The 23830-nt window shown below is 40.8% G+C and overlaps 1 protein-coding gene and 1 long non-coding RNA gene across 4 annotated transcripts in view; one reads left to right on the top strand and one right to left on the bottom strand.

The window, feature by feature from the left end:
- LOC121276562 overlaps positions 1 to 6682 on the top strand; it is a 30939-nt gene extending 24257 nt beyond the window's left edge. The window contains exons 2-3 of the long non-coding RNA XR_005942682.1: positions 3426 to 3751; positions 4028 to 6682. This is a non-coding gene — a long non-coding RNA (uncharacterized LOC121276562). The remainder of the gene's footprint in view (positions 1 to 3425; positions 3752 to 4027) is intronic.
- Positions 1 to 19023, bottom strand: part of gpnmb (glycoprotein (transmembrane) nmb) — a 55310-nt gene extending 36287 nt beyond the window's left edge. For 2 of the 3 annotated variants that reach the window (XM_041185113.1, XM_041185115.1), the window contains exons 1-6: positions 18895 to 19023; positions 12184 to 12336; positions 8130 to 8273; positions 3372 to 3545; positions 3129 to 3293; positions 1017 to 1643 (exon numbers count right to left, since the gene is read on the bottom strand). In XM_041185113.1, coding sequence (XP_041041047.1) covers positions 1017 to 1643; positions 3129 to 3293; positions 3372 to 3545; positions 8130 to 8273; positions 12184 to 12336; positions 18895 to 18970 — 1339 coding nt within the window. In that variant the 5' untranslated portion in view covers positions 18971 to 19023. The remainder of the gene's footprint in view (positions 1 to 1016; positions 1644 to 3128; positions 3294 to 3371; positions 3546 to 8129; positions 8274 to 12183; positions 12337 to 18894) is intronic. The other variant, XM_041185114.1, reaches the window with a different exon arrangement.
- Positions 19024 to 23830: the final 4807 nt, after the last annotated feature.

Here is a 23830-nt window from a genome sequence, read left to right as displayed (position 1 = left end):
CTGTCTCTGTGAACCACGCATGTGTGAAATACGACCCCTCTCCACCCTCTGCCCCCTTTCCCCTCTGGTGAAAATGGTGGGTGCTGGATATGGGGGTGCAGGAGAGGGGGTGGGACTTCTGGATTCGGGGCTCCAGCACCATTTTGGCTAAGCCACATAGCCCTTCTATCACTGAAAATTCAGGCCTCATTTTCCAACTCCCCTTCATTCCTCTTCCTTCACCGTTCTCCTCCCCTTTCAATTATCATTTTTAAATTCAACATATAATTATAATTCCCTATTTGCAACAGCTTGGGAGATTGATTATCAATATAATAAAAACCTTATGTTTGCACTTTCTGTTAACTTACCATTATAAATTTCTATATCCACGTTAATAATAGAAACTGCCTATATAATATCTGTTGTGTTGTAACTACATTGTCCTGGCCAGTGGTGGTGCTGCAACACTTTCACAAGTGACAAGTTTATTTAGGCAGTTTCCATCCTAAATGTGGACACGTGAATTGATAACAGAAACGTAACAAAAATAATAATGCATGACTTTCAAATGGGGACAGAACTAAATCTACATGCCAGGTTCCAATTATCCTCTCTTAACCCTGTTTTACCTGAAGTTTTGATGCCTTGTCTTGATTCCCCATGTGCAACACTATTGAAAATCAAGATAGATATGTCCCTACAAGTATCATAAATAGCTGGGAACATTTGGAATTTTCAGACCTCAGGGGGAATTTCCCAATGGCCCACCATAACTTAGACCGTAAAGCTGCAGAAATGCTGGAGAAATGATGTAAATGCTATTTACAGTTTTTCCAGGATTCCTGTGGTTTGTCCCCTAAAGTTACAGTGGTCCAGCAGCAGAGCCTATACTGAAATTCATCCCCATTAGCTAGTATCTAGGAAGTAAGATCAAATTCTAATTCTGAATTCCAAAGAATTGTGTTAAAAGTTTGGTTTGCACTATTCCATTATGGCATTACATTGATTATTGTAAGAAAATAAATCACAAATACCAGTTGTAGGGTCTGCATTGGTAGTAGGGCTCAGTTTGGTTGTAGAGTTCCTTTTAGTTGTAGTGGTCTGCTCAGTTGTGGAGCTCCGTTCAGTTGTAGGGCTCAATTTAGTCGTAGTGCTCTGTTCAGTCGTAGTGCTCTGTTCAGTCGTAGTGCTCTGTTCAGTCGTAGTGCTCTGTTCAGTCGTAGTGCTCCGTTCAGTCGTAGTGCTCCGTTCAGTCGTAGTGCTCCGTTCAGTCGTAGTGCTCCGTTCAGTCGTAGTGCTCCGTTCAGTCGTAGTGCTCCGTTCAGTCGTAGTGCTCCGTTCAGTCGTACGACTTGGTATAGTTGTAGGGCTCAATGTGGTTGGTATAATAGAGCCACAGGAAACTGGTATAATTGCTTTAACGATCAGCTTAGGACTGAAATGCCCTGTCCTAGTGTAGTTGTGAAGAGCAGTTGGACTTTTTGATAAAGACTGATGACCATCACCAAAATTCCAACTATATGATTTGGCGGCATTTTTCAGATAATTGCTGGGATCATGAATTTTAACTTCAAAGACAACATTTAAGTCCTTGATGTAGACATTAGCAGTGGTATTACGATTGTTTTTTTGTGAAATACGCACATACATTGGAATATGATCTGAAAAAAAATGACAATGTCATTTATCCATTGCAAATTTAAGATCCTCATGATAATTGTGACAATTAACATTATTTGGAAAGAAGATTTCATTCAGCCAAGCACAATTATTTTAGCTGCCAGTGCTTCTTCATTCCCTACCCTTTTAGCCTTGTCAAAGATTTTAATGGGCTGTAATGCTTTGTGAGACTCCCCAAAACTACCAAAACTTCGTTCTGTTATTGCAACAGTCTCCTTTAATTATTTATGTTCCTGTGGCTATAAGAGCAGGTCAAGAATCTGGGAATTCTGCAGGGAGTAACTCACCTCCTGACTCCCCAAAGCCTGTCCACTAGGCATATCAGGAATGCAATGGAATATTCCCAATTTGTCTGGATGCGTGCAGCTCCAACGATATTCAAGAAACTCGACATCACGACAAATCAGCCCACTTAATAGGAACCCCATATGCCACTCCTTCCACCATCGGCGCACCATGGCAGTAGTGTGACCTGAAATTATATCGCTATTCCTTCACCATTGCTGGGTAAAAGTCCTAGAACTTCCTCCCTAACAGCATTATGGGTGTGTCTATACTATATGAACTGCAACACTCCAAGAAAATGGTGCACCATCACTTTCTCATTTAGTGATGAGTGATAAATGCCGGTCTTACAAATGACACCCACAAGCGATGAACAAATATTAAAAGGGCCGTCAATTCACTATCACCCATTTTATACTATTGTCAAACATAAGAAATAGATGTAGGAGTATTTGGCCACTGGAGTCTGCTTCACCATTCAGTAATATCGTTGCTAATCCTCTATCTCAACTCCATTTCCCCAGCAATCTCCAAATCTGTTAATTCCTTTAGTATCCAAAAATCTATCGATTCCTGTCTTGAATATTCTAAACAACAGAGCATCCATTCAGAGTTCCAAAGATTCATACTTTGAGTGAAGAAATCTTTCCTCATCTCAGTGCTAAATGACCAATCCCATATTCTAACACAATCACCCCTAGTTTTAGACTTCTCAACCAGGGGAAAAATCCTTCCATCATCTACCCTTAAGCCCCTTAAGAATTTTAATTGTTTCAATGAGATCACTTCTCATTCTTCTAAACTCTAGGAATTATTGGCCTAGTCTACACAATCTTTTTGTTGCACTCCCTCTTCGGTGAATATATCCTTCCTTAGGTAAGTAGACCAAAACTGTACATACCCTGGATAAAATGTATGAATTGGCCCTGGACCAATTTCCAGCTTCTTTATGATCATCACATGAGGCCTTAGACCGGAAGCTGTACAAAGCTCAATGAAATACAAGTAGGTCCTCTCGGGTCTTCAGAGCTCCACAATTTTGAATAAAACAGTAGCTTGTTTTACACATTCTTCAATAGAGCGAATTCCAGCCTGCTCCTATTTTTGTTAGGTAACCAAAACATCTGAAACTATTGATCAATGGATAGATTATCCCAAACAAACTGACACTACAATCTCACCTGTAACTGTGTATGGACCACTTGCTGTTGCAATTGGGATGTATTTGTTTCGATGATGATCTCTTCGATAAACAAACACCACCATCATATGGTCACCAAGTGTGATGTTGGTTGTATTGACAGAGAGGGTCATACTGGATCGCCCAGTATTTTGATAGTATTGGCCTAAATTTTAAACAGATTTGGTTAGCAAAGTCTCTAAGGGGAGCTCTCCACATTTGAAAGATACCTTATTGTACCAACCTTGTGTGTGCCAAATATAAACAAAGTTCTTATGTCTCCAATCCATTTGTCTAGGAAAAGGATGACCATCTGGGAAAACATTACATTTGGAAAACTTGGTGCAGTTAAACCAACCATACTCATCAATCCAGGAAGTCCAGTTATACACATATTGACCAGGAAAGAATGAAGATGCTAGAAAATAAAACATGGTGTTAGTGACTTATACAGCTCATGTGGGAGTCAGATTTAAAAATTTGCCTTCCAATAAATTATTAGATATTGAATATCTGCAACAAAATGCATGCTTGAGGCCCTAAAAGTTTCATTGCAACAGATCAGAAACATATTAACAGAGATTGGAAGGCTATTGTATACATCAGAATTATACTGTACCTCTGGTGAGTAAATTAACACTCTACTATAATTGCCGACTTCTATAAACATTATGCTAAACAAACTGGAGGCTGCTCATTGATGACTACAACATACTGAAAAATAGGTCTATCACATTTTTAATGTTCATATTGCATTATTCCTAAATTTCTTGCACCTACCTAATCGGCAATGTGGTGATAGCCATCTTAAAGTATATAACGATGACCTGCAAAACGTAATGCTCCTGATACATGTACCGTTGGTCACCTTACTACATCCATTCTCATTATTTTTTTCAGAGAAGGTGACATGCCTCTGAATAGAGGGTTCCGATTTCTGAAGAGCCAATCAGCCTTCCAATTTCACGTGTGACTGAGATCTTATTTGCCAGCAAAGGAATGCCACAATAGTTGCCCCGATTCATGGACCCATGCTGCCACTGCCGTGAGAACTGAATGGCTAGCCACTACAAAAAAATCATAAGACCAAGGAGCTTCTCAATATGCTCTCGTGGGAGAACCTATTTCCGTAATTGTGGGTGATTTTTTTTTTGTTTATAGCTAAGTTTCCTACTATTAACACAAAATTCTTTATCACTTCAATGTATAAGCAGCTGCTTCAACCAAGTTCAAGGCCTGCCCTCAATTAATGTTAAACCTATTTTACTTTGGCTGACAATCTAAATGACTTAATTCACATATATGTTATTGGCATCATTTGATTCAATTTGTCTGTCTCGGGGGAAAAAATATCTCAAACTATTTGTAACAAAATTACAAATGGGAGTATTAAGAATGATTTTGTTACAAATAATGACATTTTCCCTCTTTGTGACTTGAGGTAACAAAGGACATTGAAGCTTTGTGCCCCAATTCATGTTGGTGCAGCGCATTGCTTAGCCTATGCATCAGGATCACCCTCATAATGATCCCCACATCCAGCTGATTACTAGATATAGAGTTGAAAGAGTGTTCCTTTAAGAGTGAGGCATTTAGAATCTCTGCTGGAAGATCTTGCTGCTGAATTAGTTCACAATAGACAAAATAATCAGAATGAACTTTTCTACTAAGTACTTTGAGCATTCACACTTTTATAAATTGTGTAATATCAGGAGGTAGTTAAAATAGGCGTTGTTAGTCAGAGGGTTGGTTTTCAATGATTCCTTCATGTGATCAGCTCCTGAAAACTATGGTCCAGATTTTGCTGGAGTAGGACATCTCACAGTGTACCTGTTGTTGCCCTGGGATTTAAAGATTAAAAAACTAAACAGTGCAGGGACTGAGAAGGAGGATGAATTTGAGTAGGTGAATTCAATGCCAAATCAGGCTCTGAAGAGTAATAGAGAGGGAAAGAAATAGATCGGAAGGAAAACTTAGGAAAAGGAGCACACTGTTTAGCCCCTCGAGTATGTTCCACCTTTCAATGAGATTGTGATTGACCTGCAACTCAATTCCACATCCCTGTCTTTGCCCCATAATTCCTTAGTACCTTTGATAACAAAAATCTATCAATCTCAGATTTAAAGTTTACAATTGATCTAGCATCAGTTATCATTTATGGAAGAGTTCCAAACTTCTACCACCCTCTGCACCTGGAAGTGTTTCCTAATTTCACTCCTTAAGGTCTGATTCCAACTTTCAGACCTGGCCCCTTTAGTACTAGACTCCCCAACCAACATAGTTTCTTTCTATTTAACTGGTCCCTGACAGAATGTATGTGTTCTCTAACTGCCCGTAATCAGTATGGTTTGTATGGAGAGGGATGTGTCTTTTCTTAGCTTTGGAATGTGTATTCCAATTAAATAATTCAGCAGCAAGCTTTCATGAGTTTAAAAATAAATGTTATTTATTTTCACATGCTTACCTTGAATTAACGTCAGTGTCACATGCTCAGCCTTATATACACACACACACACACATAGATTGGATACAGATAAAGATAGCGCACTTTTACAGTTAGTTAATTCAGCCTCTGATTTATGATTTCCGGTCTCCCACATGGCAGGCCTGTGGTTTCTTGAATGGATTCACTGATTTGTAGTTGAAGTGAGGGTCTTGTAAGGCAAAGGGCTCACAACATTTTGTGAGGTTTCTTGTAGACAAATATCTAGGAGGTTGATTCTCAGGTGAACTTTGAAACTGGAACAGGTTAAGCACTTTGGCTACTTGATGATTTGCAGCTAGTTTCAGAGTCTGGTTCTCAGACTGGCTGATGACTGATGGTTCTGCTGGGTCCTGGAGTAATAAGGGTGCAGTCCCTGAAACCAGTTTTGATCACATGACTACTGGGTTAACATTCTGAGGCCCACCCTATCTAGTTTGGGTGGAGGAGACCATTGTAATGCAATGGGAAGTTGAGAATGGCCACTGAGTTTTGATCTTCTCTTTTGTCCAGTATGAAACATGGAGACAGGCAGTCTGGAACCCCCATAGTCATTAGATGTTGCCCCATCCTTAAGCAATGAAATCTATGAATTCCACAGATGGCTGTGAGGTACCTTTGCTTATGTCCATATTTAATTAGGTATTTGCTAGAGACTTGATGCTGGCTATAGTTCAAACGCCAAAAGTCACATAATTTGTGGCAGCCATCTTAACAGCTTGTTTGTGTCCAATTTTTCAAAGTCTTAACTTAAAATGCATAATATGACATATCTGTATTGGGCATGTCAAACCCTATCTTGAAAATTTTGATCAAATTAGCCTTAATCTTCCAAATTCCAAAGAATACAGCTTAGTTTGTGTAATCTTGCCTCATAATTTAATCCTTGGGGTGCAAGTATCGTTAGCCTATGCCGCATTCCCTCCATGGTCAATATACCCTTTCTAAGGTGTGGAACGCAGAATTTCTCACAGTACTCCAGGCGTGGTCTAACCAGGGCTTTGTATAGCTAAAGCAGGATTTCTACCTCCTTGTATTCTGTTCTTCTCTTTATAAAAGCCAGCATTCCATTAGCTGTTTTGATTATTTCCTGTACCAATAATTTATATTTTAACGATCTAAGTACTTAGATCTACAAATCCTTTTGGACCCCCACTGTTTCCAGCTTTTCACCATTTGGAAAGTACCCTGTTTTATCTTTTTAGGTACATAGTGGACGATCAACTTGGCCTACCTTGAAAGCCATTTGCCATAGTTTTGGCCATCCACTTAATCTATCAATATCTCTGATTTTATGCTTTCATCTACACTGTTTAGAATGCTATCTATCTTTATGTCATTGGCAAATTTGGATATGTGACTTTGATATGAAAAATAAGGGAATGTGTTAGTTAATACTTGTTATGTTAGAAATCTCCAAAAACAGTTCACAACCTGAAGGAATCACACCCCATACATATAATTCTTGACTTTCTGGGCCAGCAAGGTTGATTGGCAGTCATTAACAATTATCACATTGTTTACAGATATTAGAAGATTTATTGAGCAATGGGACCGGAAAGTGGCTAATTAAACCTGAATAATGGTCAAGTTCTTAGAACCCATAATTTAAAGTCAAATTAGTATCATGTGACTTTGAAAATCTTTAATTGCAGATGGCCAGCATGGATTTGTTAAAGGCAAGATTTATATGGATGATGAGCATTTTTATTTTAAATTGGTGCCTAAATTTGGTTCAAAAGAGTGCAATACATGTAATTTTAATGGATTTTTAAGATAGTGTGTCCTGTATCTTACAGGAATATGATTACAATAACTCAAATGTTATGGTATAAAAGGAAACATAACCTCATCAATGGAAGGTTGTTTGATAGATAGGAAAGAAAGATTGAGGCCTCCATTCTGCAACCAACAAGTTTTTAAAATATACTTACCTAAAAGTGGAAGCAGAAGGACCAGGCATGTTCCCAGATTAAAATAATGCAGACTACTGTTACCTTCCTCCCTCCCCCTAGCCAGTTTAGCAGTCCCCAAGTTCTTTCACTCAGTCACCAATCTCTTCAAACCAGCTAGCGATTCTATCCCAACTACCAATCTTCCCCAACCCCAGGTCACTGATTGCCTCCTCTGGCAAATGTTTTCCACCCCCACTGCCACTGTCCTGCCACCCAGCTAATGCGTCCCCCAAGCCATTGATACACCATCACTCCACCCTCCAGTCTTTTAAGTGGAGGGCCACTGTGTTACCAGCAGTGGCCTGATGTTCAAGGATGCTTAACCAGGCGAGCTGCCTCTTATTTTCTGCAGGTCACCCTCTTAATGGAAGTGAGGCACAAGATCTAATATTGGGGACGCTTTGGGCCACACTCCAATTTCTAAACCAATAGCTTTCATCACACCCTTCTCAAATTATACATAATAGCCCAAATAGATTGTGCAAGTGATTGAAGTCATTGAACCTCATCACTTGATTTTTATTCTACATAATATATACATTGCACATATACATGCATTATTTACCATTTCTGCAGTTTATATCATAAATGATGTCACCATTATCATCCTCCTTTTGACACTTAGGTAATTTAAGCACCACGTTAAAGGTTACATTCGCTCTAACTAGAGTAGGCCCATCATTGCTCAAGTGGGCCACGACCTCTCCTCCTGAAAGAGAAAAACAGATGAACTGAAGAGGAACTACAGATGTTCAAGCTACAAAACAATGAGTGGAAGAATAAACTGAATTATGAAAAATATATTTGGGAATTCACTATCAGCAGTAAATAGAAGAATCCTTCTCACATAGCCTCCCAAGGAAAACTAAAATCTTTTAGAATTAATTACAAATATCAGCCACAATAAATTATTCTGCTTTATAATGCAAGGAACATTGCCTGTTCCCTGTTCAAAGATAAGTAGAATTTCAAAATTAAGGGTTTGGGACTGCCGGGGGGTCAAAATCCTGGAACTCCCTCCCTAACAGCACTGTGGGTGCACCTACATCACATGGACAGCAGCGGTTCAAGAAGGCAGCTTACCACCACCTTCTCAAGGGCAACTAGGGATGGGCAGTAAATGCTGGCCCAGCTAGCAATGCCCATGCTCCGTGAATGAATAAAAAAAGGTCAAAAGGTTCATCTTATCAGACCTTCTTCAAACCAAGAGAGTCATTAGACAATGTAATTATTCTTGTCTTTGAAGAATGAAGACATATTTTAGGATATTGATGCTACTTTTGTGAACCTAAGAGTGCAGGGAAAAAATTGGTCATCATTGCAGAAAATGGAGCAAAGTGATAAATTTTGCAGGCTATGTCCTCTGCCCCAAGGATGCCTGAAAATGTGCAATACCATTTTGGCCTTGGATAATTGTCTGGTGGCCATGTATATGCTAAAGGTGGGGTCTAATTCCTGTTATACGGCCTCAGGTTTTCCTGGTACGAATGAGGCCCAAGAAACAGCTGCAACCAAAAGGTAAGCTTTCATTTAAAAAAGTATAATGCCACGAGGAATAGGGATACTTTTCTGAGCTCCACAGCATTCCTGCTGACCAGTGTGGCCACTATCGGCCCCTTCCCACCAGTTCTTCCCACACCTCACCACCTACCAGACGGCTGCTGCCGGCAAGACAGGAGGCCTGAAATTCATTTACTGAAATGGATGATGTGCTTGTGGAGGTGCGACAGGCAGCAGAATTAATTTAAATTCTTGAAATGCAGCCCGAGGCTCAATTTCAAGGCAGCCTCGGGCATTCTGGCTGGGGCCTCACTGCATGCACAATGCTGATTCTGGGTCCAAAAATTGGCTCAGACAAATTTTTCTCCAGTATATCAAGCTACTGAACTAATCCCAAAACATCACCTAAGCTGGACTTTTTCCAATTGTATAATTAACCCATATAAATCATTAATAGGCTCTTTAGGAGTGACTTAACTCATTTCATACAGTTCTTTCAGAAAGATATTTGCTGCGTAACCTCTAATTTTTTTGATTGTGTTTGGATAATTTGTTTAAGCGCGGACATCCTTTAAATTTTTTAGGCTACCGTGCACACGGTAACTTATCACTCGCCAAGTTACCTCAGACATTGAAAGTATTATAGATTCCAAACGGACCTAGTAACCTGAGCATCCATGAGGCACTGTGGGCCGTCAACAGCAGAAGAATTGTATTCAACCACAACTCTGTAACCTCATGGCCCGACATATCCCTCACTCAACCATTAATCAAACCACGGAATCAACCTTGGTTCAATGAGGGGTTCAGGGGCATGCCAGGAACAACACATGGCATGCCTAAAAATGAGGTGTCAACCTCATGAAGCTACAACCCAGGACTACATGCATGCTAAACAGTGGAAGCAGCTTTCAATAGACAGTGCAAAGCAATCCCACCACCGACCGATCATATTAAGCTCTGCCATCTTGCCACATGAGTCGTAAAAGGTGGTTGGCAATGAAACAACTAACCGGAGGAGGCTTCACAACCAACCCAAATATCAATGATGGGGTGGTCCAACATGTTATTGCAAAAGACAAGATTGAAACATGTTCAGCCAGTAGTGCCAAGTGGATGATCCAAATCAGCCATCTCCTGAAGTCCCCAACATTACAGATGCCAGTCTTCAGCTAGTTCAAGAGTAAGAGGCAACTTGATTGAAACATACAAGATACTTAGAGGATTTGACAGGATGGCTGTGGAAAGGATGTTTCTTTTAGTGGGAAAATCTAGAACTAGGGGTCACTGTTTAAAAATAAATGGTAGCCCATTTAAGACAGATGAGAGTTTTTTTTTCTCTCAGAGGACGGAGGGTCTTTGGACTCTCTTCCTCAAAAGGCAGTGGAAGCAGAGTCTTTGAATATTTTTAAGGCAGAGCTAGATAGATTCTTGATAAGCAAGGGGGTGAAAGGTTACTGGGGGCAGGCAGGAATGTGAAGTTGAGGTTAAAATCAGATCAACCATGGATCTATTGAATGGCAGAGTAGGCTCGAGGGGCCAAGTGGCCTACTCCTGCTCCTAATTTGTATGTTCGCGTGCAACACTGGTATCTACCCAACAATATGTAAAATTGCCGATGTTTGTCTGCTCTATAAAAATCAGAGAAATCCAATCTGGCCAATTACTGCCCCATCAGTCTACTCTCAATCACCAGCAAAGTGATGGAGGGTGTCATCGACAGGTGCTATCAAGAGGCACTTAATCATCAATAACCTGCTCAGTAATGCTCAGTTTGGGCTCATCCAGGACTGCTTGGCCCCAGGCCTTATTACAGCCTTGGTCCAAACACGAATAAAGGAATTGAATTCCAGAGGTGAGGTCAGAATGACAGTCCTTGATATTAAGGCAGCATTTGACCGAGTGTGACACCAAGGTGCCCTAGTAAAAATGAATTCAATGGGAATCAGGGGGAACTCCACTGGCTGGAGTCATACCTTCCACAAGGAAGATGGTTGTGGTTGCTGGATGTTAATCATCTCAGTCCCAGGACATCAATGCAGGAGTTCCTCAAGTTAGTGTCCTAGGCCCAACCATCTTTTGCTGCTTTATCAATTACATTCCCTCCATCATAAGGTCAGAGGTGGGGATTTTTTTTCTGATAATTGCCCAGTATTCAGCACCTTTCACAAGTCCTCAGATACTGAAGCACTCTGTGCCCGGGTGCAACAAGACCTGGACAACAATCAGGTTTGGTACAATAAGTAGCAAGTAACATTCATGCCATACAGGTGTCACACAGCAATATCTCCAACAAGGGAGAAATCTGTTCTGGATGTTCAATAGCATTACCAGCACTGAATCCCCCACATCAACATCCCGGAATTGGCATTGACCAGAAACTTAAATGCATGAGTCATATAAATACTGTGACTACAACAGCAGATCCAAGGCTAGAATTCTGCGGCGAGTAACTCACCTCCTGATTCCCCAAATCTTGTCCACTATCTACAAGGCACAAGTCAGGAGTATATTGGAATACTCTCCATTTGCCTGGATGATTGCAGCAACTCTCGAAGTTCAACACCATCCAGGACAAAGCAACCTGCTTGATCGACACCTCATCCATCACCTTATCTGTTCACTCCTTTCACCCCCAGTGCACAATGGCAGAAGTGTGTTCCATGTTCAAGATGCACTGCATCAACTGGCCAAGGCTCCTTTGACAGCACTTTCCAACCAGAGAATGCTACCATCTAGAAGGACAAGTAGATGCGTATGAGCACCACCAGCTTCAAGTCCCCCTCCAAGCCATACACCATCCTGACATGGAACTATATTGCCGTTCCTTCACTGTCGTTGGGCCAAAATCCTGCAGTTTCCTCCCTAACAGCACTGTAGGTGTACCTACACCACATGGAGCTGCACTGTTTCAAAAGGTCATTCACTTCAACCTTCTCCAGCACAATTAGGAATGATCACTGAATGCTGGCCTTGCCAGCATCGCTCACATCACATGAATAAAAAAGACTCCTTTTTAACTAAATAGAAATCAAAGACCACCTGGGAAAGAGCTCTTGAGCAGAAGTAAAGTCTGCAACATAAAAAGATGAATAGAAATTTCCACTTTGGTTTCTTACCTTTCCAGCAGTTTTTCCATCGGACATCATTTCTCCTCCAATAGGGATAAATGTGCTCATTCCAGATGTTACTGTCAGGAAGCCATCCAGCCAGATGTCCAGAATGCCGTAAGAATGATAATTTGCTACCACCAGTTAACACATCTCGGAAACCTGAAAACAAGAAATGCAGTTAGTCAGCTTCAAGGATTAGAAACAAGTTTATCTTCAGTTGACAACAAAGCTAAACAGCTGTCGGTGGATGCTACTTCAGTTGCATTAAATTTCTGGGAATGCTCCCCCATTCTTATACCTGCATAACAATTTTCTCGATATTTTGTGTGACTGAAGTAAAGTCTATTTACCTTTTCCTCCAACATGTCATAAGATTTTTCAGGGTCCATTACATAACAGTTAAAATTTGACAGTATGCGGCACTTTGAGATGCCTCACTACACTTGCCAATACAGGTTATATTTACAACGTACATTTACGTTCCATGTCAAACATTCTCTGCTACATACAGCCAGAGGGGTTTTACATGGGTTCCAGTCCCTTGGTATACTATGATGGGAGGGCTTTAATCCATGGCCTTTCCCCATTGAGCTTTTATGCCAGCAGCACTAAGCTTTTGTGCATCCTTGCACTTTAGCACACAACCCTGGATCCTGGAATATTTCTCCTTTACTCTCCTAAAAGTGGAGACTTATATTGTGACTGGTTCCATGGGAACCACTTACCATTATGCACCAAACACCCCCCCCCCCCGCCACCCCCCACCTCATAAACTGCCTTTCTTCATATGGGAGCCTAGGCATCGAGTGTCAGCTGTGACGAGATATCACAACCGAGCTCAATTTTGTCTTCAACCAACATCCTATTCAAACCTTCTCAGTGCAGTCATGAATATGATCAGGAGCAGGAACTCTGCCTGATTTTGCAAATTCTGATTCCATTGCTGAAGCTGATCCTATTGTCCTCATCACCATTCTAGTTACCATCAATTTGGCTTGAATGACTTACTTATACCAGTTAGGTAAAAGAGGAAGAAAACCAGAAAACTGGTCCAGCTCATATGTTGGAATTGGCCTGACTTGCTTCCTGGATATTTTCTTTTGCTTTTCAACAATACATTGCAAATATTAGGCTGTTCAAGAGCGGATGTGATGTAAAACTCCTAATGTAAACGTGTTAGGCCAATCAATTGTGAATGAGGTGACCACAAGTTTGAGGCTGATGAACCGAACAGGTCTGATATAAACGAATGCTGCTCACCAAAAAAGTCCTGGCAAGGCAAGAGTGGGAAGGGGAGGTGAGGTGGGGGTGATGGACAATTGCGATGGGTGGAGGTCCTGGAATGGCAGTGGCCCAAATTATTTGTGTGTGGTCTGGAAGATCAATCCTCTGGGTCCCACTGAAATAATTCCAAATTTATATTGACTGGGCCTCTTTGGCACTACTGCCTATAGAACTGGTCAGACTAAAAGGTACTTCAGGTCCTAGAACATTCATTTGCATATTAAAAAGGGGTTACCATCTGAAAAAGATGGATACTTTAGACACCTTTACTCAACTTTCAAGATGTCACTGACTTCTTCACCTGAGTTAACGAGGTGGTAAGTCAGTAGCTTCAAATTTGCAGGCTTCATGGAAGTGAGGCACAGGCCTAATATTGGGGATACCTTGAGCCTGGCTATTTGGACATAGGGACAGCACCCGGCACTCCCTGCATACCCAAAATTAACCGCACCCCAATTCCTAGGACATTAGCTTCCACAATGCCCTTCTCAAATGATGTATAATAGCCCAAATTGATTGTGCGAGTAATTGAAGCCACTGAAATTGATCACTTGAGTTTTATTCTACATACTATATACATTGCATATGCACATGCAACATTTACTATTTTTGAGTTTATAGCATAAATTATGCCACCATTATCATGCTGCTCAAGAGCTCAGGTGGTCTTTGAATTCTACTTAATAAAAAAGGAGTAATGTCTTCCATATCTGAATTGGGTGGCTTGAACTCTTCTGCAGTATGCATGTTCAATAATCTCATCCACACTCCAGAAACTCCCTCTGATTCAACAGTATGATGAAAAGTTGTCAGAATGATGCTGGAAGTTAATACTGTTGTGATGTTGGATATTGTGATCATTACCAGACAGTAGAAGTGAAAATTAGTCATTTTTTTAATCCAGCTCTCACAACTAAGCAGCTATCACGTGCCTCTACTCTCTGCAACCCACTACTTTATTCATCCCACATGGAAGCCTGCAGCATCAATATATCCACATTGAAAAGAAAAGCATTAATCTGCATAGGAAAGGGGAACAAAGATACAGATGTTACTGCTGGCACTGCGATAAAGAGGTATGCCCTTTTAATAACTACAAAAGAATATCAAACATATAAAACCTATGAATTTATAAACAAAATTGAGTTAAAGATCATCAGATACTGTCCAGCCAGGCAAAAGAAAATGCTATAATCATGTTCATGTGACTGTCAGATGACTGAACATCTACAAGATATTAACAGTGAAAAGTTGGCACTGTAACATGACCGAATACAAAAACTTTTAACATAAAGTTTAGAACTGTAGATGTAGTTGTGTAGTGTCAGTTATTTTTATGTGACAAATTAAATAGAAATTACCAAAAGCTGTGTTCTGAAGTTCCAGTGTTTGATGTAGTCTATACCACACCAATCCAAACAATGCTTGAAAGGGTGTCTGCAGCAGAGCAAATTGACAGTTATAGTTACTGTGTTCATTGTATTACTGTGGAGTGGCAGGGGAAATAGCTCTGTGCATTAACACTCAAAACACTGGAACATGGAATGACTTATCAGCCTGTGACTCAAGCCAAACTTTTCCCGCTGTCCCATCAGCTCTTCTCAATTTTTGAAAATGGTATTGTACCAACTGATATTTTTCTAAAAAAATGTTAAAATAAAAAGAAATCGGCCTTGCACCGGCAGGTTGCATTGTTGCTGATGCAAAGCAAAACAAAACAAGCCGATTGGATGGAAGTGTACCAGCCTTTGGCACTAGCACTAAATGTTCAAATGATGGCAGTGGAAACTCTGATCGTGAAGGACTATCAGAGGGTTTCATAAGAGCAGGAGATAAACAAGAAGGATTTACTGCACCCCTTCCAATCCTAGTGCAAATCTGCAGCAAGCAAGCATTGATGTCCATATTGCTACTAACCAGAATTGGGCTATTAAGCCTGCAATTATACTACCGCTAGTGAGATGACTGTGATGCATTGTTGGCACACCCTTGTACTGACTGGTATCAAGGTGCCACACAGTGCAGCTTTGTGCATGCGTTCTAATACATGTGCAGTTCTTTTGTCCCCAGGAGATAAGGTTAAGAAAGAGAAACTGGAGGTTCTGTTTGCTTTGGCATTTAAAAAGATTCCATATTAAGTTTTAGGTTTCCGGGAAGTTAGTCCAATGGACAAGGATGCATTTTGGCACTGTACTGGAATGGTCTCATTCCAGATACTTAACTTTATAATCTAGGCTGATGCCGAGGGAGTGGCACACCGTCAGAAGTTCTGCCTTTCAGGTGTGACATCAAACCAAAGCCCTGTCTCAAGTAGACTTAAAAGATTTCCTGGCACTATTTCAAAGCAGAGCAGGGGAGTTCACCCTGGTCTACCAGATAACATTTATCTCTCAACCAACATCAGTAAAATAGGTTCCCTGATATCGCTGTTGTGCAGTCTTCCTGTGCAAAAATTGGCTGCGGCACTTCCTACATTACAACTGTTAATATTGCATTGGTTGTAGAGGTCATGAAAGTCTTTATTTTGTCCCTCTTCCTTCTCTCAAAGTCTTGATAGGAATGGCAGACTCTGGCTTGAGTGCGCTCAAACAGATCACAACCTGACGCCTGAGCTTTGCTCTCACCCCCGAATCTACATCATGTCAAATCAACATCGCAACTGGAATAAAAACAAAAAAACTGCGGATGCTGGAAATCCAAAACAAAAACAGAATTACCTGGAAAAACTCAGCAGCTCTGGCAGCATCGGCGGAGAAGAAAAGAATTGACGTTTCGAGTCCTCATGACCCTTCGACTGAACTGAGTGAATCCAAGAAAGAGGTGAAATATAAGCTGGTTTAAGGTGGGGGGGGTGGTGTTTTGGTTTGGGGAGAGAAGTGGAGGGGGTTGGTGTGGTTATAGGGACAAACAAGCAGTGATAGAAGCAGATCATCAAAAGATGTCACCGACAACAGAACAAAAAAACACATAGGAGTTAAAGTTGGTGATATTATCTAAACAAATGTGCTAATTAAGAATGGATGGTAGGGCACTCAAGGTATAGCTCTAATGGGGGTGGGGGGAGCATAAAAGATTTAAAAATATTTAAAAATAATGGAAATAGGTGGGAAAAGAAAAATCTATATAATTTATTGGAAAAAACAAAAGGAAGGGGGAAGAAACAGAAAGGGGGTGGGGATGGAGGAGGGAGCTCAAGACCTAAAGTTGTTGAATTCAATATTCAGTCCGGAAGGCTGTAAAGTGCCTAGTCAGAAGATGAGGTGTTGTTCCTCCAGTTTGCGTTGGGCTTCACTGGAAAAATGCAGCAAGCCAAGGACAGACATGTGGGCAAGAGAGCAGGGTGGAGTGTTAAAATGGCAAGCAACAGGGAGGTTTGGGTCATTCTTGCGGACAGACCACAGGTGTTCTGCAAAGCGGTCGCCCAGCTTACGTTTGGTCTCTCCAATGTAGAGGAGACCACATTGGGAGCAATGACTGCAGTAGACTCTCCTCCGTCTGGCTGAACTTGTTCTCACACTGAATAATTTCTCCTTCAACTCCTCTCACTTCCTCCAAATAAAAGGTGTGGCTATGGGTATCCGCATAGGCCCCAGCTATGCCTGTCTCTTTATGGGGTACGTGGAACATTCCTTGTTCCAGTCCTACTCCGGCCCCCTTCCACAACTCTTTCTCCGGTACATCGATGGTTACTTCGGTGCTGCTTCATGCTCTCGTCGGGACTTGGAAAAATTTATTAATTTTGCTTCCAATCTCCACCCCTCCATCATTTTTACGTGGTCCATCTCTGACACTTCCCTCCCCTTCCTTGACCTCTCTGTCTCAATCTCTGGTGATAGACTGTCCACCAATATCCAATAGAAACCTACTGACTCCCACAGCTACCTCGACTACAGCTCCTCACACCCCGCTTCCTGTAAGGACTCCATCCCATTCTCTCAGTTCCTTCGCCTCCATCACATCTGTTCTGATGATGCTACCTTCAAAAACAGTTCCTCCGACATGTCCTCCTTCTTCCTTAACCGAGGTTTTCCACCCATGGTCGTTGACAGGGCCCTCAACCGTGTCCGGCCCATCTCCCGCACATCCGCCCTCACGCCTTCTTCTCCCTCCCAGAAACATGATAGGGTCCCCCTTGTCCTCACTTATCACCCCACCAGCCTCCGCATTCAAAGGATCATCCTCCGCCATTTCCGCTAACTCCAGCATTATGCCACCACCAAACACATCTTCCCTTCACCCCCCCTATCGGCATTCCGTAGGGATCGTTCCCTCTGGGACACCTTGGTCCACTCCTCCATCACCCCCTACTCCTCAACCCCCTCCTATGGCACCACCCCATGCCCACGCAAAAGATGTAACACCTGCCCCTTCACTTCCTCTCTCCTCACCGTCCAAGGGCCCAAACACTCCTTTCAAGTGAAGCAGCATTTCACTTGCATTTCCCCCAACTTAGTCTACTGCATTCATTGCTCCCAATGTGGTCTCCTCTACATTGGAGAGACCAAACGTAAACTGGGCGACCGCTTTGCAGAACACCTGCGGTCTGTCCGCAAGAATGACCCAAACCTCCCTGTCGCTTGCCATTTTAACACTCCACCCTGCTCTCTTGCCCACATGTCTGTCCTTGGCTTGCTGCATTGTTCCAGTGAAGCCCAGCGCAAACTGGAGGAACAACACCTCATCTTCCGACTAGGCACTTTACAGCCTTCTGGACTGAATATTGAATTCAACAACTTTAGGTCTTGAGCTCCCTCCTCCATCCCCACCCCCTTTCTGTTTCTTCCCCCTTCCTTTTGTTTTTTCCAATAAATTATATAGATTTTTCTTTTCCCACCTATTTCCATTATTTTTAAATATTTTTAAATCTTTTATGCTCCCCCCACCCCCACTAGAGCTATACCTTGAGTGCCCTACCATCCATTCTTAATTAGCACATTTGTTTAGATAATATCACCAACTTTAACACCTATGTGTTCTTTTGTTCTGTTGTCTGTGACATCTTTTGATGATCTGCTTCATCACTGCTTGTTTGTCCCTACAACCACACCAACCCCCCCCCCTCACTTCTCTCCCCCAACCAAAACACCACCACCGCACCCACCACACCACCCCCCCCCCCCCCACCCCACCTTAAACCAGCTTATATTTCACCTCTTTCTTGGATTCACTCAGTTCAGTCGAAGGGTCATGAGGACTCGAAACGTCAACTCTTTTCTCCGCCGATGCTGCCAGACCTGCTGAGTTTTTCCAGGTAATTCTGTTTTTGTATCGCAACTGGAAAGTTGCAAATCAGAAAGCAATCCCACACATTACCTTGCTGGGTTAATTCAGTTTGAAATACAATATAAGCACTTTCGTACAAACTCTTTGAACAGCGAAACACAATACTGTCTGAATGATGCCCTGGCAAGTTAAAAAAATAAAACATCTTACGTCTGCGAGCAGCTGTTTCGAGGACCATGACCAGGAAGATAGCTCCAAACAATGCCAAGCAGGGCAAGCCTCTCATGATGACCGCGGGTTAACACTTTTACCAGACTCCGAGTCAAGGTACTGAATTGCTCACTGCCACAACTGAATGTAAAGACAGCAATTACATTCGTAGTACAAACGCACCGTACCCCTCACCAAATCCTTCCTAATTTCGTGATCTCGTCATGTGCTCAGTTAATAAAAGGCACCTACTAAAAACTGAAGACCAACTCCCGCCCAAATCTCATGACTCTGAGTCATTCCCGGGTGATCTACATCAATTGGCTTATGACTTTAGGAAAAAGTGGTTTTGGTGCAGCAGGAGCAGGGAATGAGGCAGAAAGTGAGGGCTGCTGTTCTGCACCAGGACTGAGAACCACGCGGAGTAGCATAGGGTATTCCCAAAGCCTAAGGCATTATTCATAAATGGGAGTACACGAAAGCATTAATCAAATGGAGATTTTGTTTCTAAATGTGGTTTGGAAAACAACTAAGAAAAGAAATGCAATATTCTTTCTCGAAGTGATTTTGGCATCACAAGAAAAAGGTGTTGTGAAAACTTAGAATTTACAGCAGATCATAAATAGAATTTGACAAATTTAGAGAAATTATTTAGGAGTAATGCCACTGAACATGATTCTTAAAAAAACAACTTTGGAAAAATGGCTCGTGGGGTCGGTTCATTTTAAAATGATGCAGTATTATGAGACTCCTGTAAAGGTTTGTTTTGGAGCCTCTACATGTTACTACAAATTGATACTAAATAATGGCTACTTAAGTAGTGTCAAAATCCTGCACATGATTGTGAAAGGCATGTTTGCAATCGTGATATTAAAACAATTGAAAAAATGGCCAGGGACCATGTATTCAATGGTGTAACCATCTTTATAGTGGGAGGTCTTGTGGCACAGTTGTAGCATCCCTACTTCCATACCAGAAACCTCTGGGTTCAAGTCCCACTTTAGGACTTGATGGCCATGGAAGGTGTGTTCATAATATGACCAAATAGATTGATTATCAGGCTCTAAATCCTTCCAATGTACCTGATAGTGGATGGTAACACTGGGAGAGTCTGCTTGTCAGCTATACTGCAGAAGGCAAGGGTAACCCACTGCAGTATTTTGCCAAGCATAATCATGGACCATAATAATGGAAGTCCATGGTGGCCAATGCTCTCATAGGACATGGTACCTGGAGGAGGAGATGTCTTTTGACTGGTTAAATTCCTCTACCATCTAAATGTCAACCCATGGATACACAGGTATCCCACTGTGTCCCACCAATTCAACATTAGCTGATTTTCCCCAGTTTTGCTACCTGTGACTGATGATTTCAATAGTGTACAGAAAAAGTGACTTTTTCAATTAGTGACAGAAATTCTCTATTATACTTTGCCTGTCAGTCAAACACGATTTGTTACCATTCACATAGAGACCCATAACTTTTAAAGAGATATTTGAATTCCAGTGACCGATTGAACAAGATCACATAACAAGTTTTAAGACTTTTAGTGCAACAAACAAACTAAAAGCAAATGTCTAAACACTTTCCAGTAGGCAACATATATTCTAAACTACAGAAAAGATCTCCCATTTAACTTTGAAAGCGACTCTGTCCCTTCTGTCCCTTCAGTGGACACTCCATTCTCTAGGAACCAGTCCAAAATAATTCTTAGCTCCTGCCAGATTACTTCCTTCCTTATCCTTTCCCCACTGAACATCCCCCAATCGCAGAACTGACTCTCATTGTGAGGGACAAATTGAAGATTCTTCACTCTGGCCAAGCTAGGCAAATCTTCTAACTTCATTTAAGTCCTCACAAACTCAGTCTCTTCAGTCTGACTGCAAGCTCCCACCTGCATTTTGCAGGGTGACTAGCATTTTCTCTGCTTAAGATGTAGCCTAGCTGCCTGTGTCCTTCTCTGCTTTCTCTCTATCCCTCAGACTCATGCAGACTGACCAGTTGTGCAAAATTCTGTTTTTTTAGGAAAACCTACAACCCAATCCTATAATCACTTCCTCCAGACAAATTGCTTAACTTCTACATCACACATCAATTGAAATGTAAATTGTATTATTTTCTTAACTGTACCGAAGATAGTTTAAGTCCACTCATATATTATTGAAAGTTATTTTCCAAAACTGATGCCCAGAAGGCAGTTGCACCTAAATATAGGTTGAAATACTGTCCCATTGAGTGAGCATTTGGTTCAGTCTAAAAATTGTCACAGTCATGAGCAAGGTGAAGAATGGGCTAGAACTATCTCATATTATCAGCTAACATTGGATTCCACCTGGAGAGGATCAGAAGTTGGACAGAGTTTTCATTTATTCAAAGTATATGATAGATATAAATTAACTTTCCACAAATAATTTCTCTCTCTCATTATCTGTCACTCTCTTTCTATTCCTACTCTATATCACCCGCCCACCCACCACCATCGACACCATATTTCGGAATGTCTATTATATTTAAATCCTCATGTAGTGAAATCAGAAATGTCTTTATCAGAAAAAAATAACAATTATGTTATAAATAACAACCATTGGTAATCTTCCTCTTTTGTTATTAACAGAAGACTCATTTATACTCAGTACAAAGGTATTAAATCCTGCCCATTATTGGACACTTACAATATGAAGACTAACTGATAAAGCTTAGGCTACATGCAGTAGAGTAATACCTTCTGACAGCCATTAATCTTCTTTTTGCAAATGTGTTTCTTATTCTTAAATATAGTAAATATGCACAACTGATACATTTTCTTGTGTCTGTAAAGTTAAAGAAAAATTAACTTTCATGTGTTGTCATGTGTTTATAATCTACACTTTATGTTTTATGGCTTTAATGTCTTTTCTATAATATGGCACCCAAACACTAGAATGCATGTTATCAGGGGGGAGGGACTTATCCGTTTCTATTTTTTTCAGAACCAATTCCATTTTTTCAGTTATAACTAACAGTTGGTCCACATCCTCTTCTAGTACACCTACAGTCTCAATTCTAATAGCAATTGTAAACACTAGCAAAAATATCGAATAGCCCTCTCACACCCCCAACCTCCACAACCAGAATTTCCCTTTTGTTTCTGAGCAGTTGCTAACTATCCTTTTAATTTATGGATGATTATAATAGTCTTTACTTTTACATTATCTGAGAGCAGTTGCTTGATAGTAAAGAGTTTGAATATACAGAGTGCACTCAACCAGCCCATGCTTGCAAAAACCAAAACAAAACATCCGCTGTTAGATGTGATCCTGCAATTGGGCAGCACTTGCTAAACAATCCTAAGTGCACTCATAGCTACACTAACAACCAATTTAAGACAATCAGTTGAGCTCATAATGTAATTCATTGACACTTACTGGAAGCAGCATACATTCATACACAGGGACCCATTCTCTACAAACAAAAGGAATATGTTCAAGCCTTGCACCTTTTTTGAATTACCCAGGAGCTTGGGGGGCCTAAAGTTTTCTGTTGCTTTCTCCATGGCAACACCTCAGCCAATCAGAATCAACTTGCCAACCAATCATTACCATTTCCTGCTGTAGTCTAAATTGTGATTGTTTGAAATTTGCCAATCTTGCATTTGTCCTGATGCGAGCAAGAAGAAAAGCTTCAGCAACATGTCTCTCTTTTCAGCAATATTATCTAAGAGCTTTTTTCTTCATATTTCCTTCCAGCCCTTCTTATAACTCACTGCAAGTTCTAAACTCCCTATGATTTTCTTCCACCCTAGTTTTATAATATTTTAACCTCTTAAGTTTCACCTTAATTTGAATCTTTCTATTCATCTTTGGAAATTTATTTTTTTATGCATCCCCTTTTACAACTTGCAGCACAATATCTATTTTGTGTTCTATTCATCTCATTTGAAAAATCCCATTTCTGAATCATGTAACATCCTAGGAGGAAAATTAAATAGTTGCACTTTAACAAGTGAAGTTAAATGAAGAAGTGTATAATTGAATACCAGCTAAGGTTTCGACACATGAAAATTGTGTTTTCTTTTAGTTGGAAAACAAAAAAAAATCACGGGGATTATCAAACAACTTTGGAATGTTCACAGTCATGTTTTATTGCATTCAGTGTTTTGTTTTTCTAGATACAGGCTCATTTGATTATCTGACATTTTAAAACATGCGTAAGTAGTTGCTAGATGGAATCCTCGTGAAGGAATAATCACCCTCAGCTGACCAATGATACTTTTTAGGTAACTGCTTTATTAAATTAATCCTTCAACACTGGAGGTTGCATTAACCCTTTTGAATCCAAAATTCAGAACAAAGAAGTTGTCAATTAAGTTTTTGTTTTTATTCATATGTGCAACATTATGTGCAATGGCCTATCTATAGAAGCACTGGGGACATAAAATTGAATTGCATACTACCACTTCTAGCAATGCTACAAAGGCCTACCTTGCTTCCCTAGAGGCAGGCAGCACCACTAGCTGCTGTCTGCACGGTGGCATTTTTCAATGGTATGGCACACTCAGGTGCGTCTTTGTACGTAGCTAAATATGTTGACTTGATGCTATCCTGTCATCACACAACCCAGCAAGCTGATGTGATGCAAGAATTCCAAATTTGGACAATATGGATCCTAGCCATGCCTGAGTTGTCTGCTCTTGATAAAACAAGCATGAAACAGCAAGACAAATCCAGTTGTTAGGAAATAAAAATAGTTTAAGTATGTTATATTTGTATTTGTGGGTGTTAGGAATGAGCTTTAGCTTTGAAGTTTAAGTTTGATTTGTATTTATGTATCTGTGTGTTAAGAAAGGTCAAATGGAGTTTTAGTTTCACTTTAAAAAGCTGCTTGCATTTCTAATGATAAGTTTATGATCCCTATAAAGTATAAGTAAACACACAAGAATAGAAAGAATAGTGCTGTG

The sequence above is a fragment of the Carcharodon carcharias genome, chromosome 3 (genome assembly GCF_017639515.1).
Source record: "Carcharodon carcharias isolate sCarCar2 chromosome 3, sCarCar2.pri, whole genome shotgun sequence".
NCBI lineage: Eukaryota > Metazoa > Chordata > Chondrichthyes > Lamniformes > Lamnidae > Carcharodon > Carcharodon carcharias.
The sequence above is the reverse complement of the archived record's forward strand: the minus strand, read 5'-3'. Positions and strand labels throughout refer to the sequence as shown.